Here is a 19814-nt window from a genome sequence, read left to right on the forward strand (position 1 = left end):
CCCACACGGTTAAACCGGAGTTTAAAAAAAAAAAAAAAAAAAAAAAATGTCCCACGTCTCACGTGAATCCGGTGGCAAGATAATGTCTACGTGAGTAGTGGGTTGAGCACAGGTGGATGGATGAGCGGATTCAACAAAGATAATTGTTCAGAAGTCAGCAGAGCTCAGTCCGCGATGCTGCTCTTATTGCAGAGTGTTGGTGTCTGAACAGTGGTGGTTTTTTGTTGGGTGTTTTTTTTTGTGACGTGTTGTGCGAATATTGGTGACTGACTTCAACAGTCATTCCTTTTGCCCGCAGTGAGGGGAGGAGGGAGGATTTGGGCTGTTGCTGTTGTCCAAAGGGAGTGGTAGTGCAGTGAGGGAGGGGGGTGGGGTGGGAGGGTGCGTGGACTTGGTGGTGGAGCTAGGGCGCTGTGGTGATCTTCTCTCTGTGTGAGTGTGTGTGTGTACGCCTGGCTGGCCGCTATGTGGACACAGTGTGGGAGGTCTACAACCATGGATGCCGTCGACAACCAGTGGGGCCGTCTTCTCTCTATGGTCTGTGGACTTCTTCTTCTTCTTCTTCACATGGGACACCTGTGTGAGTACTCCTTGTTGTGTGTGTGTGTGTTTGTTGTCAGTCTTGTCTTTGTTTGCCTGTCTTTGTTTTGTGCTCTTTTGTTTGTATTTGTCCGCCAGTTGTCTTCCTCTGAAGGATTCTGACTGTACTAGTGATCATTCTTCTGGCGTCCACTTCCGTGGATCTGTCTTTTCATCGTTTTCCGTGTCTTCTTCACTTCTTCCCCGTTTTCTGTTTTTTTTAATTTATTTCTCATCCTGTTCGTTTTCCATGTGACCCCCATACCCCAATCCCCGTCCTCTGTCGCTTTTCCTCCTCTTCGCTTTTCCTCCCTTCCTCTCCACCACTTTCCTCTTTCTCCTCCTCCTCTTCGCTTTTTCCTCCCTTCCACTTAATCCTCTTTCCTCTTCCTCTTCGCTTTTCCTCCCTTCCTCTCCACCCTCTTCCTCTTTCTCCTCTTCCTCTTCGCTTTTCCTCCCTTCCTCTTAATCCTCTTTCTCCTCTTCCTCTTCGCTTTTCCTAGCTTCCTCTTCCTCTTTCTCCTCCTCCTCCTCTTCGCTTTTCCTAGCTTCCTCTTTCTCCTCTTCCTCTTCGCTTTTCTTCCCTGTTTTCCTCTCCGCCCTCTATTTCTCCTCCTCTTCTCCTTCGTTCTTCTTCTCCTTTCCTCCATCCTCTTTCTATTTCTCCTCTCCCTCTTCGTTCTCCCTGTCTCCCTCTCCTCCCTCTTTCTTCACCTCCTCCCTCTCACCTTTTTTTTTTTTCGTTTCTTGGTTGACTGAAACAAACGTTGTTTTTTTCACAGAAACGAATCGCAAAGCTTGTCACAGACCACTCCTTTTTCTGGTCTCCATTTTGGTTCGTGTTGCCTCTGACGCCAGAGAGAGAGAGAGAGAGAGAATGAATGAATCTTTATTTTCCAACGGTGAAGACATTAGCACTTTGGCCGACTTACACATCTGCCGTTGTTCTAAGAGACACACAAACATGTACGCATATAAATGTAGTTATACTTAATACTTAATACATGTATAATGTACGAGTATAACACAGCGTCAAACTGAGAGACACAACATCGCTCACATCTGTACGGAACGGAAGCGAGTAACACACACACACACACACACACACACACACACCGAGGGAAAAACAACAACAAAACCCTAGTATGAATGCTACACATAATGATTCAAGTGAAATTAACACAGAAAAGTGATGATAGAATTTTAAAACACAGATGTAAGAGACATAAAAGACAACAAATAAGGCGACGGGTAATAGGGATATGGACAGACAGGCACATTATGTGAAAGACAGAGAGAGGGAGAGACAGAGGGGAGAGAGAGACAGAGACAGAGAGAGAGAGATGTAAAGATATGTCAGTGTGGGAAAAAGAAAGAGAGAGAGAGAGAGATGGTTGGTGATCCGTGAAGTGAATGACAGTGTTGGTGATGTGTGAGGTTGAAGACAGCAGACTGTTCCAGACTGCTCCGTGCAGCGGAATGCCGCCAGAACACCATAGTCTGTAGTCAGTGTAGGGGACTATTTTCAGCCAGCGGGAGTCTTTGACAGTGTGGGCTATTTCTGTCCATTTAATTTATTCTTCATCCGTTTTGTGAAACAGAATTATCTCTCTCTCTACACCTCTGTCTCTGTCTCTCTCTGTCTGTCTGTTTCTCCCTCTGTAGATGTATATATATATATATATATATATATAGAGAGAGAGAGAGAGAGAGAGAGAGAGGAGAGAGAGATTTATATTCATATACGCAACAGTGAGTGGATGATTGGTCTGTTGTCTATCAATATTTGGTTTTGCATTTAAAATGAGTGTTTGTCTGTTTTCGTATGCATACATTTGTGTGCGTGTGTGTGTGTGTGTGTGTGTGTGTACCGATCTTACTATCTCCCTGTCTCTATATCTGTCTGCATACTTGTTTATCTATCAATTAATAATGATATAAATGGTGGGGGTTTTTTTTCCATACCTTTGTGTCATTCTGTCTTTCTCTTTGCATGTCTGTCTGTCTCTTTGTCTGTCTGTCCGAATCTCTGTGTGTTTCCATCGATCGCTTGCTCATCTGTCGATTGGTATGTCTATTTCTGTTCCATTCTTGGTCCTTCTATCTACCTACTATTGATCCCTTGTCTGTATGATTCTATATATCAGTCAGTCAGTGTGTCAGTCAGTCTGTCTGTCCGTATACCCGTCCATCAGTTCCATTGGTACCCTCACACTCACCCCACCATCCACCCATCCGTCTATCTGTCTGTCTGTCTGTATATCTCTTTCCGGTAAGTAATCTTGGTCTTTGGGTGTGTATTTTTTTCTGTTATCACTGTTTCATTTTCCGGTGCGTTGAATTTATAACGAATTTTCTGAAAAGTAAGACTGTGCCAAAGTGGGTACTGTTAGAGAGAGAGAGAGAGAGAGAGAGAGAGAGAGAGAGAGAGAGAAGTGGGGGGTTGGGGGGGGGGGGGGGGAGAAGTGTATTAATATTAAGCAGTCAAACCCATTCACCGATGTGACGCGAGACACAGTGTCAAACGTAACATGACCTGACGCGCATGTGAACAGCGTGCCAGCAGTCACTCAATGTGGGATTGGTATCACTGTCACCATGGCAACGTTTCACACGAGTGCACAGCCATGTGGGGCTAGTGTAATTCTCTCCATGACATGTCAAAATAGTGACCGTCATTGGGATTTGTGTTGTCAGCAGGACATAAGATAAGAAGATAAGATAAGAATAACTTTATTATCTCTGTTGCGTGCAACTTTTCAACAAAAGTTATGGCCAACTCTCTCACGCTCTCTCACCTTTATCCAAACAAAAGCCTTGAATAAACAGATACAAAACATTTACTCCAAATACTGTTAACAAATCAGACACGATACAATGCTTAACAATTAGACACCACAAAGAAAAGTCTGTTCGCTTTCCTCTTCTACATGAGGAACACCCAAAAATTGTTCCGTCGTCACCCTCTTCTGTGACAGTTTGTCTTTTTCTCCAGTAACACTCGACTTAGGAGGTGGCGGGGGGGGGGGTAGAAACTGGCACCACACAGTTTGCAGTTCGTAGTTCTGGAAGGTGGACTCTGGTGTTGCCGCTTGGGGAAACACGTCCACCAGCGACGCTCGAGCTCCCCAGGCGGAAGACGGCCACTCAAACAGCGGGGATGAAGTCGGGTCTCCACACAGGGAGAATGGGAGTTCCCTAGACAAAAACCTAGAATCTGCGGTTCTAAGTTCTAGTGAATTATCCACGATTTTGGTAGGATTCCGCCGCCGCCAAACCATCTCGGGGCGGAAGGGGAATCACAATAGCACTACGTTACATTATGGACTGACTCATTCACTCCCCTTAAATCCTATCATGGTTTACTGGCAAAGCAATCTGAATAAACTGAATGGTTTTTTCAGTCTTTCTACGAAATATTAATTTACGAAGTAGTTTACAAATCCACGGAAAATAATCTCACAAACAAATGTAGGCTAGACCTTACTTCACTGTTTCCGCATTCAGAACTGGGAGAAATAGACTGAGTAATTCTAGCACATCAAACAGAATACGTGAGGTAATTTGAAATTGTAAATTTTGAGTGAAAGTAATACCGAATTAGAGAATAATCAAACACTCGAGCAAAAAACCACGTGTCAGTTTCAAGCACACTGGTAACGTTCCAGACTAGGAAATAACTACGACGAAAATGAGATTAAGCACATGTAACGTCAGACAGTAAAAAATTCAGGTAACAAACACATGAAGAGCACAAGTGACTAATAATACAGATACGTATATTTTCGGACGGCTGTACAACAAATACTACAAACTGCAAGATCATTTTACCAATGCAACGACTAAGATAAATGAATGAATACCTCAACGGTTTCTGAGCTCCGGCCAAAATACCGGCTGAGCGTCTCTCTCCATAGGACCCTACACTTGTAGTCTTGCTCCAGTGACTAATGGTGCTGGTTTTCCAAACGAAGAAAACTTTCCGTAACTCACAAATCGGAAATCTGCACGTCATGCTTTCCAGTGCAACACGTGCATTCCACAGACTTCCTTAGCTACATGGAGCACGCGGGAGAGCTACAAGGAGAGGGGTCTACCAAAAGTGGCAGCATTCACACACACGCACGCACAACCCTCCTTGTCCGTGACAATCTCCAACTGGAGAAATTTGGTCAGGTGCATTATCACAACACAGACAAGTAAACAACATGGGGACCATAACTGTAAAAGTCAACAACAGCATTTACGAATATTACGAAGATACAAATGTAAAAAAAAAAATATCACATACACCGTTTCATACATAAATCCACACACTGCAGGTAATAACTAGTATTCTTAATGTAAAAACAGAAAGAATTAAGAAACATTATTTGAATATAATTATAAACATAGCCTACTATACTGCACATTGATTATAATAGACAGATAAGATAAGAATAAAGATAAATTGCGGAAAACCGCAACCAGATAATCATGTCAGAACAGTCAGAACAGAACACAGTGATGGGGGATATGTCAACACCAGAATTCAAAACGGACGCCAACAGGCATTTCTAGGGCATGGCACAGCCAGGTCAAGTCAGGACAGTACACACTGGTATTTTTGGGTGTGTATGTAGACAAGAGTATGTATGCGGCCGGGGTACGTACACGTGTAGGAGGAGAAAGTCTATGACACTGCAAATCGTAGGTGCATGTGCGTTATTTACCCGAATGAAACATTAGTAATATTTTTTTTTCAGCAAGGTAGGACGTAAAATACGTTAATGCATTACAAACCTTGCGTTTATCTGCTCTGCGTGACATTCATATGCAACACAATGGAAAATAAAAGATGTTCGTCATTTTCGCAATCATTTTTTTGCAAGATGGGCAGACGATGTTGTTTAACTCTTTCCATACGAACGGCGAAAGAGACGGGAGGGGGGGGGGAGTGTGGGTGGAAGGGGGTTGGGCAGAGGATGTCCATGGATGATTCCTGCTGGCTGCTGGTTGCCGGGGCCAGCATGTTAACCTAGAATGAATTCGTCGTCCGACCGTTTTTGTTCTTCCCTGTGTGAAAACGGTTGGGTTAAGGAGCAAATCAGTGGTGAGCGTACAATTACTGCAGTGTTTCCTTCTTCATAGATCACTGTGCTGTCTGCCTGGACACTAGGGCATCACTGGCCCCCAGGAGGCAGTTTCAGTTTCAGGTTCAGTAGCTCAAGGAGGCGTCACTGCGTTCGGACAAATCCATATACGCTACACCACATCTGCCAAGCAGATGCCTGACCAGCAGCGTAACCCAACGCGCTTAGTCAGGCCTTGAGAAAAAATTTAAAAAAAAAGAAAAAAAAAGAAAGTATAATTAAAAAATAAATAAATAAATAAATAATAATGAAAATAAAATAAATAAATAGGTAAATAAAATAAATAAATAAATAATAAAAAAAGACAACAAGCAAATAAATAGGAAAAAAAAGCAGACACACATTCACACATACACACACATATGCATAACAGATATGCACCAAACATGCAGTTTGCAGGTGGCACGGTGGCAGAATTGGTTTGTTGTTGAACTTGTGATCCAGTGTTCACCAGTGATGAGGGTTCGAGGCCCCGTTTCGGCATGGTGTTGTGTCCTTGGGGGAAGGCCCTTCACTCCGAATTTTTCTCACTTAGCCTGATGTGAACGGGTTCCTGACTTGGGTCGGGAGGTTAACTCTCCATACGAACGGCGAAAGAGACGACGTTAACAGCGTTTCACCCCAACTACCATCATCAAAATATTGCAAGCGGAAGGCTCTTATACTGAAGAGGTGAATGTTGACAAAGAATACCACAATTCTGACGACGGAAGCTAACGGTTGGGTCATTCAGACACCCACTGGACATACGAGGGGTAGAGGAGAAGAGAGGACAGGCCGTACTGAGTTAAAACGGCGAAAGGAGAGGATTTGTGAGCCCAGCCCGAGACATTGTGGCTCTGCTGGCCGTACTGGCCTTTTTTTTTCTCTTTTTTAAAATAAACTTTTAATAGCATGGGGGAGTATAGCTCAGTGTGTGTGTGCGTGCGTGCGTGCGTGCGTGTTTGTGTGTGTGTGTGTGTGTGTGTGTGTGAAGTCAAGTCAAAATTTTTATTTCAAGATGGTAATTAAATAAGCAACGACTTTTTTATTTATTTTTTTTTAATTTACATCAAGCCATCTGGAAAAAGAAGGAAAAAAAAGAAGAAAAAAAAAGAAGTTGGGAGATACATAGAACAAAGCCACAAAAGTACTAGAAATAATATTATAGTTACGTGCATACACGTGTGTGTGTGTGTGTGCGTGTGTGTATGTGTGTGCGTGTATGTGTGTGTGTGTGTGTGTCGTGTCGTGTCGTGTCGTGTCCTTCGAGAACTGTTATTTCCCCTGCAATGACTTGAGATCAGCGCAAAAGTGCAAACGATGTCTGTGGATCGCTTCCCGTGGTTCATGGCCATGGGCCGGATGTCTGAGGGGTCCTCAGGGGGAGGAAACTGCAGGCACACAACTGGCACATCCTCCCCCAAGACTAAAGAGAGCGTCCAAGTGGCCGCCAATTGCTGTCTGCAAACAGTTCCAACTTCCCTGCCGCTTCTTCTTTTTTTCTCCGAAATTCCCCCACTATTTACTTTCAGATAATTTTAATCGTCTTTGCATTTGGGATGAAGGTGACAGGATAAAGGGTGATCAGTTGAAGGGATGTGTGTGACTTCTTCTTCTTCTTCTTCTGCGTTCGTGGGCTGCAACTCCCACGTTCACTCGTACGCACACGAGTGGGATTTTACGTATATGACCGTTTTTACCCCGCCATGTAGGCAGCCATACTCCGCTTTCGGGGGTGTGCATGCTGGGTATGTTCTTGTTTCCATAACCCACCGAACGCTGACATGGATTACAGGATCTTTAACGTGCGTATTTGATCTTCTGCTTGCATATACACATGAAGGGGGTTCAGGCACTAGCAGGTCTGCACATATATTGACCTGGGAAATCGTAAAAATCTCCACCCTTAACCCACCAGGCGCCATCACCGTGATTCGAACCCGGCACCCTCAGCTTGAAAGTCTAACGCTTTAACCATTCAGCTATTGTGCCCGTCGATGTGTGTGACATACACGTCCACTTGATGGAATGTTGATGACATCACACACAGCCACTTGTTGGAATGTTGATGACATCACACACAGCGACATGTTGGAATGTTGATGACATCACACACAACCACTTGTTGGAATGTTGATGACATCACACACAACCACTTGTTGGAATGTTGATGACATCACACACAGCCACATGTTGGAATGTTGATGACATCACACACAGCCACTTGTTGGAATGTTGATGACATCACACACAACCACTTGTTGGAATGTTGATGACATCACACACAGCCACTTGTTGGAATGCTGATGACGTCACACACAACCACGTAATGGAATGTTGATGACATCACACACAACCACTTGTTGGAATGTTGATGACATCACAAACCACTTGTTGGAATGTTGATGACATCACGCACATGGAAAGTTGATGATATCACACACAGCCACTTGATGGAATGTTTATGATATCACACACACGGAATGTTAATGACATCACACACAGCCACTTGATGGAATGTTGATGACATCACACACACGGAATGTTAATGACATCACACACAGCCACTTGATGGAATGTTGATGACATCACACACACGGAATGTTAATGACATCACACACAGCCACTTGTTGGAATGTTGATGACATCACACACAGCCACTGTGTCTTTTTCCTGTCAAAAGTCTATATGTTGATGTTTTCACTGTCTTTTTCCTGTCAACAGTGTGCTGTGTGTTGATGTTTTCACTGTCTTTTTCCTGTCAACAGTGTGCTGTGTGTTGATGTTTTCGCTGTGTCTTTTTCCTGTCAACAGTGTGCTGTGTGTTGATGTTTTCGCTGTGTCTTTTTCCTGTCAACAGTGTGCTGTGTGTTGATGTTTTCGCTGTGTCTTTTTCCAGTCAACAGTGTGCTGTGTGTTGATGATTTCGCTGTGTCTTTTTCCTGTCAGCAGTGTGCTGTGTGTTGATGTTTTCACTGTCTTTTTCCTGTCAACAGTGTGCTGTGTGTTGATGTTTTCACTGTCTTTTTCCTGTCAACAGTGTGCCGTGTGTTGATGTTTTCACTGTCTTTTTCCTGTCAACAGTGTGCTGTGTGTTGATGTTTTCACTGTGTCTTTTTCCTGTCAACAGTGTGCTGTGTGTTGATGTTTTCACTGTCTTTTTCCTGTCAACAGTGTGCTGTGTGTTGATGTTTTCGCTGTGTCTTTTTCCTGTCAACAGTGTGCTGTGTGTTGATGTTTTCGCTGTGTCTTTTTCCAGTCAACAGTGTGCTGTGTGTTGATGATTTCGCTGTGTCTTTTTCCTGTCAGCAGTGTGCTGTGTGTTGATGTTTTCACTGTCTTTTTCCTGTCAACAGTGTGCTGTGTGTTGACGTTTTCACTGTCTTTTTCCTGTCAACAGTGTGCTGTGTGTTGATGTTTTCACTGTCTTTTTCCTGTCAACAGTGTGCGGTGTCTTGATGTTTTCACTGTGTCTTTTTCCTGTCAACAGTGTGCTGTGTGTTGATGTTTTCACTGTTTTTTCTTGTCAACAGTGTGCTGTGTGTTGATGTTTTCACTGTCTTTTTCCTGTCAACAGTGTGCTGTGTGTTGATGTTTTCACTGTGTCTTTTTCCTGTCAACAGTGTGCTGTGTGTTGATGTTTTCACTGTGTCTTTTTCCTGTCAACAGTGTGCTATGTGTTGATGTTTTCACTGTCTTTTTCCTGTCAACAGTGTGCTGTGTGTTGATGTTTTCACTGTCTTTTTCCTGTCAACAGTGTGCTGTGTGTTGATGATTTCACTGTGTTTTTCCTGTCAACAGTGTGCTGTGTGTTGATGTTTTCACTGTCTTTTTCTTGTCAACAGTGTGCTGTGTGTTGATGATTTCACTGTGTTTTTCTTGTCAACAGTGTGTGGTGTGTTGTTTTCACTGTGTTCTTTTCCTGTCAACAGTGTGCTGTGTGTTGATGATTTCACTGTGTTTTTCCTGTCAACAGTGTGCTGTGTGTTGATCATTTCACTGTTTTTTCTTGTCAACAGTGTGCTGTGTGTTGATGTTTTCACTGTCTTTTTCCTGTCAACAGTGTGCTGTGTGTTGATGTTTTCACTGTCTTTTTCCTGTCAACAGTGTGCTGTGTGTTGATGTTTTCACTGTGTCTTTTTCCTGTCAACAGTGTGCTGTGTGTTGATGTTTTCACTGTGTCTTTTTCCTGTCAACAGTGTGCTATGTGTTGATGTTTTCACTGTCTTTTTCCTGTCAACAGTGTGCTGTGTGTTGATGTTTTCACTGTCTTTTTCCTGTCAACAGTGTGCTGTGTGTTGATGATTTCACTGTCTTTTTCCTGTCAACAGTGTGCTGTGTGTTGATGTTTTCACTGTCTTTTTCCTGTCAACAGTGTGCTGTGTGTTGATGTTTTCACTGTCTTTTTCCTGTCAACAGTGTGCTGTGTGTTGATGTTTTCACTGTGTCTTTTTCCTGTCAACAGTGTGCTGTGTGTTGATTTTTTCACTGTCTTTTTCCTGTCAACAGTGTGCTGTGTGTTGATGTTTTCACTGTCTTTTTCCTGTCAACAGTGTGCTGTGTGTTGATTTCACTGTGTCTTTTTCCTGTCAACAGTGTGCTGTGTGTTGATGTTTTCGCTGTCTTTTTCCTGTCAACAGTGTGCTGTGTGTTGATGTTTTCGCTGTGTCTTTTTCCTGTCAACAGTGTGCTGTGTGTTGATGTTTTCGCTGTGTCTTTTTCCTGTCAACAGTGTGCTGTGTGTTGATGTTTTCGCTGTGTCTTTTTCCTGTCAACAGTGTGCTGTGTGTTGATGATTTCGCTGTGTCTTTTTCCTGTCAGCAGTGTGCTGTGTGTTGATGTTTTCACTGTCTTTTTCCTGTCAACAGTGTGCTGTGTGTTGATGTTTTCACTGTCTTTTTCCTGTCAACAGTGTGCTGTGTGTTGATGTTTTCACTGTCTTTTTCCTGTCAACAGTGTGCTGTGTGTTGATGTTTTCACTGTGTCTTTTTCCTGTCAACAGTGTGCTGTGTGTTGATGTTTTCACTGTCTTTTTCCTGTCAACAGTGTGCTGTGTGTTGATGTTTTCACTGTCTTTTTCCTGTCAACAGTGTGCTGTGTGTTGATGTTTTCACTGTGTCTTTTTCCTGTCAACAGTGTGCTGTGTGTTGATGTTTTCACTGTGTTTTTCTTGTCAACAGTGTGCTGTGTGTTGATGTTTTCACTGTCTTTTTCCTGTCAACAGTGTGCTGTGTGTTGATGTTTTCGCTGTGTCTTTTTCCTTCAACAGTGTGCTGTGTGTTGATGATTTCACTGTGTCTTTTTTCCTGTCAACAGTGTGCTGTGTGTTGATGTTTTCACTGTCTTTTTACTGTCAACAGTGTGCTGTGTGTTGATGATTTCACTGTGTTTTTCCTGTCAACAGTGTGCTGTGTGTTGATGTTTTCACTGTGTTTTTCCTGTCAACAGTGTGCTGTGTGTTGATGATTTCACTGTGTCTTTTTCCTGTCAACAGTGTGCTGTGTGTTGATGTTTTCACTGTGTTTTTCCTGTCAACAGTGTGCTGTGTGTTGATGTTTTCACTGTGTTTTTCTTGTCAACAGTGTGCTGTGTGTTGATGATTTCACTGTGTTTTTCTTGTCAACAGTGTGCTGTGTGTTGATGTTTTCACTGTGTTTTTCCTGTCAACAGTGTGCTGTGTGTTGATGATTTCGCTGTGTCTTTTGCCATTCAGCAGTGTGCTTTGTGATTATCTTTTAAAAACCAGTTTCAATTTGTAAATGACCACGTTTTTTCATGAGCTACCAGACCTGATAATGGCGTGACGCTGGTTGGGTTATAAAGAATGTGACATTGAACACCACTCTCTGCCCTCACGGTGTGTGTGTGTGTGCGTGTGCGTGTGCGTGTGTGTGTGTCCGTGTGTGTGTATGTGATTGAGAGAAAGATTGATTCAGTGTTAGCGCTGACGGTTCCATTCCGAGACCTCTGCTGAAAATCCAGTTTGTCTCACTCTCAGCGCTTTTCTTTGGCACGATAGAAAAAGTGAACAATGCGGGCACAAGTTTGTTTGTGGGAAATTGTTTCCATTCAGGCTTTGTCTGCCTGTGCGTATGTCTGTTTCGTGCGTGCGCGCGCGCGCTTCTGTGTGTGTTCTAATCTTGTCAGTTCGGCAGAGGAGTCATTTGGTGTAGTTGGAAGGAATATACCGGTAACGACATAGAGGAATGCATTTCCCCAACCATAATTTACTGGAGTTAAAACAAACGGGCAAACTTTTTCAAACGCAAAACACGTCTTTCTTTCTTTTTTCTTTCTTTCTTTTTGCGTTCGACAGTCAGGGTCGAAGTCCGAGGGATGCCACAAACTCGGACGTCCGGCGAAGATCGGCTACCGTCCCCCAGAGCTTGGTGTTGAGGTCAGCACCCCCAGGCCAGGACTGCTGCCGCATCTTCTCATACAGGGGGCAGTCTTGGAGAATATGGGATGGTGTCTGGTCAGCCTGGCCGCAATCACATAGGGATTTGGCGGCCACTCCAATCCTCTTCAGGTGTGCTCAGAGGCCGCAGTGTCCTGTGCGAAGGCGGTAGATGGTAGTCTGGTGTCAGCATGTCAGCAGAGAAGTCAAACACTGAGCTTAATCCGCTTTTTATGCTGGTAAAAGCAAAGAATATAGGACGTGAGGGGGATTGTAGATCCGCCTGTACTGTTGTGTGGTAACACTGCGGATAAGTACATTTTATTCTGATATACTCTGTCCAATCACCGCGTTTGTATTTGTATTTCTATTTCTTTTTATCACAACAGATTTCTCTGTGTGAAATGTGGGCTGCTCTCCCCTGGGAGAGCGCGTCGCTATACTACAGCGCCACCCTTTTTTTTTTTTTTTTTTTTCCTGCGTGCAGTTTTGTTTGTTTTTCCTATTGAAGTGGATTTTTCTACAGAATTTTGCCAGGAACAACCCTTTTGTTGCCGTGAGTTCTTTTACGTGCGCTAAGTGCATGCTGCACACGGGACCTCGGTTTATCGTCTCATCCGAATGCGTAGCGTCCAGACCACCACTCAAGGTCTAGTGGAGGGGTAGAAAATATCGGCGGCTGACCCGTGATTCGAACCAGCGCGCTCAGATTCTCTCGCTTCCTAGGCGGACGAGTTACCTCTAGGCCATCACTCCACTACCTCAAGTCATACACGTCCTGTGCCCATCAGTTCACGTGATGGTGAGGCCTTTTCAGACAGTTCAGGCCTATAGATGATGACATCACACAAGCTGCTTTGCTGTCCTGTCACGTGAGCAGCAGTCATACTTGAACAGGTATGAAAATGGACAGTGTGACGTCACCGTATCAAAACGACAACAGAAAACCAATCAACAAGCAAACAGAGAGCAGCAAGTGTCGACAGGATAAGATAAGATAAGATAAGATATGACAAGATTAACGTTATTATCTCCAACTGGAGAAATTTGGTCAGGTGCATTATCACAACATAGACAAGTAAACAACATGGGGACCATAACTGTAAAAGTCAACAACAGCTTTTACGAATATTACGAAGATACAAATGTAATATATATATCACATACACCGTTTCATACATACATCCACACACTGCAGGTAATAACTAGTGTTCTTAATGTAAAAACAGAAAGAATTAAGAAATATGATTTGAATATAATTATAAACATAGCCTACTATACTGCACATTGATTATAATAGACATATAAGATAAGAATAAAGATAAATTGTGGAAAACCGCAACCAGATAATCAGCACACACCCGCACCCACCCACCCACCCCACACACGCGGATTAGCGGATTACTTGATTAAAGATCTGATTCAGATCCAGATCTGACCGGGATTGTTACTCCCCCTCTCCACTGGATCGTAAGTGGCGGTCTGGGTTCTAGTCTTTCAGATAAGACGATAAACCGAGACCCCTTGTTCAGCGTGCACTCACGCCATCAAATAGGGTTTCTCTGGCAACACACTGCAGAAACATCCACTTTGATAGCACAACAGACTTCATCAAAACACGCTCGCTCGCACGCGCGCACGCAGCACACACACACACACACACACACACACACACACAAGACAACTGTTCTTTCAAAAGCAAGCCGACCAGTTAACCACCAAAACACATATTTGTCCATTGGAGATGTTTTGAATAATTATTCATTACTTTAAACAAAAAATCTGAATGTTTGATTCAAAGTCCAGTTGGTATCTACCTTTTGACTGACCACGTTTTCTGTTATGATAAGCATGCTATTCGTTGTTATATGGATGATTAAGCCACTGTTATAATTCATGTTATCGTTCACTGTTAGTACAGTCTTTCGTAGCTCTTCGTTTTCTGCTACTCACCACAGTCATCCCACCACCTCTTCTCATGTACCCCATGCCTCATCTCATGTCCCATGCGCACCTCCCCCCCCCCCACCCCCCCCCCCCCCCCCCCCCGCTCACTCCACCCCCCCCCCCTCCTCCCACACCCCTTTTTTTCTTCTTTATTTTCCCCCCTCGTCTATCACTAAACAGTGAACAGACGGTTAAACTAAACTAAACACACACACACACACACACACACACACACACACACACACACACACACACACACACACACGATGGCACTGCACTGTGGCGAGGCGCTCTCTTCACACAGAGAAGTCTGTTGTGACAAAGAGTAATCCAATCCAATCCAATCCAATCCAATCCAATCCAGTCCATCGAACAACAACCCCACAGTTGTTCTCGGCGAACTGAAAGTGTACAGACCGTCATCTGATCCCCTTGTCTTGCTGCCAGAGGGAAGGAGCGTGACTGTGAGACCTGAACCACATTTCACACAGCGCTTCTCTCGTGACTGAGGGGTGAACCACATTTCACACAGCGCTTCTCTCGTGACTGTGAGGGGTGAACCACATTTCACACAGTGCTTCTCTCGTGACTGTGAGGGGTGAACCACATTTCACACAGTGCTTCTCTCGTGACTGTGAGGGGTGAACCACATTTCACACAGCGCTTCTCTCGTGACTGTGAGACCTGAACCACATTTCACACAGCGCTTCTCTCGTGACTGTGAGGGGTGAACCACATTTCACACAGTGCTTCTGTCGTGACTGTGAGGGGTGAACCACATTTCACACAGTGCTCCTGTCGTGACTGTGAGGGGTGAACCACATTTCACACAATGCTTCTGTCGTGACTGTGAGGGGTGAACCACATTTCACACAGTGCTTATGTCGTGACTGTGAGGGATGGGCCACATTTCACACAATGCTTCTCTTGACTCTTGACTCGGGGGAACCTCTCCTCCGGGCAAATATTGGACCTGGTCAGACACCATTGGCGGAAACAAAGCGTCGTGTTGACAGTGGATCAGTGAGCTTTGGTCAGCACTTTAGGCTGACGGTTTTGATTCCTGTCTCCGGGCCGGTCGATGAAGGCGGGTATTGATCACCTGTCACAATCACCAGCATCCGGCCGTCAGCTGCTGTTATATACATTGTGACTGTCCATTCATATTCCATTCATGGTCCATTCATATTCAGTTCATGTGCCATTTATTTCATCCCTATCCTATTCATATTCCATGAGTATTCCATTCACATTGTGTTCATATTCCGTTCCTATTTTTATTCGTGTTCAGTTCCTATTCTGTTTATACTCCGTCCATTTTCCATCCATACTCCATTCATATATCCTGTTCGACTGGAGTTCCCGAGAGCATGTCTGTCCTCTCTCCCTTCCCTCCATCGTGTCAGGAAAGAAAGAGATAAGATTAGATAAGATAAGATAAGATAAGGTAAGAAAAGAATAACTTTATTATCTCCAACTGGAGAAATTTGGTCAGGTGCATTGTCACAACATAGACAAGTAAACAACATGGGGACCATAACTGTAAAAGCCAACAACAGCCCCTACAAATATTACGAAGATACAAATGTAAATAAATATCACATACATCGTTTCATACATACATCCACACACTGCCGGTAATAGCTAGTATTCTTAATGTAAAAACAGAAAGAATTAAGAAACATTATTTGAATATAATTATAAACATAGCCTACTATACTGCACATTGATTATAATAGACAGATAAGATAAGAATAAAGATGAATTGCGGAAAACCACAACCAGATAATCAGCACACACCCGCAACGCACCCCCCCCCCCCACCACCACCACCACCACCCACCCCACACACGCGGATTCAGACTTGGCGGATCATGTCTGAAGTTACATGGTGTTTTTTCCCTTTTCTTTTTAATTTTTTTTTTTTATTTGTTTAAACTTTCAACTGATCTTAACTATACTAACGTATGTGAGTCTCCATATTACGTACGTTCTACGGGCCTGTCCAGAACACAGAACTGTTTGGGAGTCATTGGCATCGTGTCATTGGTTTTCATCATTTCTTGTAAAATACTCATTTGGTCAGGGTGTGTAAACTGCTCATTTGTCAGGGTGTGTAAACTGCTCCTTTTTGTCAGGCTGTTAACTGCTCGTTTTTGGCTGTGTGAATTGCTCATTTTTGTCAGGCTGTTAACTGCTCGTTTTGGCTGTGTGAACTGCTCATTTTGTCAGGCTGTTAACTGCTCATTTTTTCAGGCTGTGTAAACTGCTCGTTTTGGTTGTGTTAACTGCTCATTTTGTCAAGCTGTGTAAACAGCTCGTTTTGTCAGGCTGTGTAAACTGCTCATTTTGTCAGGCTGTGTAAACTGCTCGTTTTGTCAGGCTGTGTAAACTGCTCATTTTGTCAGGCTGTGTAAACTGCTCATTTTGTCAGGTTGTGTAAACTGTGTAAAACTGCTCGTTTTGTCAGGCTGTGTAAACTGCTCGTTTTGTCAGGCTGTGTAAAACTGCTCATTTTGTCAGGCTGTGTAAAACTGCTCGTTTTGTCAGGCTGTGTCCAGCACTCCGTGTGCTGCCAAAGCTGATGCCAGCCACCAGGGCACAGTCACCGGTCACACGTACTTCCCATCCGTTCCCTGCCGCTGTCCTCACCGTCTTTCATATTGCCAGCACCGGCAAGTTATAGCCTCAAGTAGACGGCGTTATGAAAGACTTTAGCGCACTAAAAACCAATGTATATACGAGAGTTTTCTTCACTTATCTGTTCCCCTGCCCAGTTCACAGTCTATTAAGACGTGTCCCCCCCCCCCCCCCCCCCCTTTGCTGCACAGTATAAACGGCGCGCTTCCTGAAGGGCTGTATTAAAGCCTCGGCAGCAGACAGGCTGACTGTGGGGCCGATTGGACACAGGGTCTCTCGCCGCCAGGGGTCTGGGTCGTGATTGAAGGCGGTGGAGGTTTAGTGGGGGGGTGGAGGTGGCCTTTGCTTCACCGCCATTCATCCTGGCCCGGCCTGCAGTCTCCTGATTGGCTCTGCTCTCTGCTCGAGTGGCGCTGCACCAGGGGAGATAATGAGGTTGGGGCCGGGAGGCATCTAGTGCTGCCACGAGTGGTGAGTTTCGTGTGGTGAAGGAGTTACCTGGACGCTGCAGTCCATAGTGACGGACGTTACTTTTGAGTCACTGGTCACTCACTGATAAAGACGTTGCTTGAAGAGTGACTGGAGAATGATGAATACCCTAATTAAAGTCACCGGTGAATGTTAAAGAATTATCTGAAGAGTGACTGGTGAATGTTAAAGACGTTACTTGAAGAGTGACTGGAGTTTGATGAATACCCTAAAGTCACCGGTGAATGTTAAAGAATTACCTGAGAGTCACTGATGAATGTTAAAGACGTTACTTGAAGAGTGACTGGTGAATGATTAAGACGTTAATTGAAGTATAACTGATCACTAATAAAGACGTTACTTGAAGAGTCAGTCGTGAATTATTAATTAAGACGTTACTTGAGGAGCCACTGGTGAATGATAAAGACCACTGCAGTTTCAGTTTCAGTTTCACTTTCAGTTTTTTTAAGGAGACGTCACTGCGTTCGGACAAGTCCATGTACGCTACAGCATATTTGCTAGGCATATATATGCCTGACAGCAGCATAACTCGACACGCTAGTCGGGTATTGAACGGGTGCATACATGTCAATTGTGTGTACCTACCGCAGTGGAATTTTTCCACAATTGTTTACCAGATGACAACACTTTTGTTGCCATGGGTCCTTTTTCAGTGCGCAAAGTGCGTGGTGCACACGGGACCTCGGTTTGTCGTCTCATCTGAATGACTATCTTTTCCCTATTCAGTGGAGTGATAGCCTAGAGGTAACGTTTAACGCGTCCGCCTAGGAAGCGAGAGAATCTGAGCGCGCTGGTTCGAATCACGGCTCAGCCGCCGATAATTTCTCCCCCTCCACTAGACCTTGAGTGGTGGTCTGGTCGCTACGCATTCGGACGAGACGATAAACCGAGGTCCCGCGTGCAGCATGCACTTAGCGCACGTAAAAGAACCCACGGCAACAAAAGGGTTGTTTCTGGCACAATTCTGTAGAAAAATCCACTTCGATAGGAAAAACAAATAAAACTACACGCAGGGAAAAAAATACAAAAAAAAATGGGTGGCGCTGTAGTATAGCGACGCGCTGTCCCTGGGGAGAGCAGCCCGAATTTCACACAGAGAAATCTGTTGTGATAAAAAAAAAGAAAAGAAATACAAATACAAATACACATTAAGTTTGATTCTCCAAGCAGACTTGGGAGAAGGGGCGAGACGGGCGGGGATTCGAACCAATACCCTTACGGGGCCACTGTGTGGGGAGAGAAAAGCGTCTCAGCCCATTGTGCCAGCTCCCTCCACCCAACGTCAGCGTGGAACTAATGGTGTACTTTTCGAGGCTTGGCTGATGTGACCTAATGTACGGCTTTGGGGACGGGAGGAGGGTATGTGTGTGGGTGGGGAGGGGGGGTGCTTGGGGAGGGGGGAGGTACAGTGCAGGGGCAGTGAACGGGAAGAGCGGAGGGGTGGGGGGGGGAGGGAGGGGGAGGGAAACAACGTGGCTGACCGTGTCAGTGGATAAACAGTGCTTGCTAATTTATCACCCCGCCCCCCCCCCTCTCGCCGTCCCCGCCCCCTTCCCCACCCCACACCCCCCACCCTTCTCGTGCCATCCATTCTGCTGAAACAGACTGTGTGTCGGTTAAAAGAGAATTATGTGGGGAGAGAGAGGAGGGGGAGAGGGAGGGAGAAAGAGAGAGAGAGAGAGACAGAGGGAGGGAGAGAGAGTATGGAGGGAGAGAGAAGGGGGGTGGGAGAGAGAGACAGAGGGAGATAGGGAGGGAGGGAGAAAGAGAGAGGGAGAGATAGGCAGGGAGAGAGAGAGAGCGCGGGGGAGATAGGGAGGGAGATATATATAGAGAGAGATCATTTGTGTTTTTTCCCCCCTTAAATTGGCACAAATCTGGTTCGCTTTGTGCTCATGGTCAAGTTGTCCCTGGCAAAATTCCAAACAAAAATCCATTTTTACATGGAAATAAATCACCAGAAAAACGAGTGGCATTGCACATTGCCTGACACTTTTCACCAGACAACAGCTCGGTTGTCTCACAGAGCAATGTGTCCAGACTGACGACAACGTTATGCAATATAGCATAATTTCACTATGGTCAGCGTTTTCATTTCATGGTCAGCATTTTCCTGCCCGGCACTTTATCACAAAGGGCGTTGTTGTGATTAGAAGGTATGAGCAACTGCCCGGTGTGAAAAAAAGTGCATTTTACAGAGCAGACATCCATAAGCCAGGGAGGTATTGCTCAACTATGGTTTCCTCGGCAAAAAATGCTTACATCGCGTTCTCCAAATTCAAAATGACGGACTCGTCTGTCCACGTGATAAGAAAGGAGATTCGGCGTGACCTTGGCACGTGAGGTCAATGAGAGGTCATCCTGCTGTTTGTTGCCATGAATGTAGGGCGTTCAGCGGAATCCATCACCACGGTATTGCAGACACATCGCCACAGCTCTGCCGACCCCTTTTTTCAGAACTCAATTTCACATGGAAATGACGCGTTGAAAAACAAAACAAAACAACAACAACAAAACAACAACAAAAACATGTCGTAATGCAGAGACAGGGTGAATAACTCTCTGTGTCTCTCTCACTCTTTGATTTCTCTTTCTCTCCATATGAATGCACTATTTTAATTAATTAAAAAAGAAAAGAAAAATGTTTC

The 19814-nt window shown here is 44.5% G+C and overlaps 1 protein-coding gene across 1 annotated transcript in view; it reads left to right on the forward strand.

Annotated features, from left to right (window-relative positions):
* The first annotated feature begins 510 nt into the window (after positions 1-510).
* Positions 511-19814, forward strand: part of LOC143300326 (neuronal acetylcholine receptor subunit alpha-10-like) — a 213011-nt gene continuing 193707 nt past the window's right edge. The window contains exon 1 of the mRNA XM_076613927.1: positions 511-580. Coding sequence (XP_076470042.1) covers positions 535-580 — 46 coding nt within the window. The 5' untranslated portion in view covers positions 511-534. The remainder of the gene's footprint in view (positions 581-19814) is intronic.

The sequence above is a fragment of the Babylonia areolata genome, chromosome 26 (genome assembly GCF_041734735.1).
Source record: "Babylonia areolata isolate BAREFJ2019XMU chromosome 26, ASM4173473v1, whole genome shotgun sequence".
Lineage (NCBI taxonomy): Eukaryota > Metazoa > Mollusca > Gastropoda > Neogastropoda > Buccinidae > Babylonia > Babylonia areolata.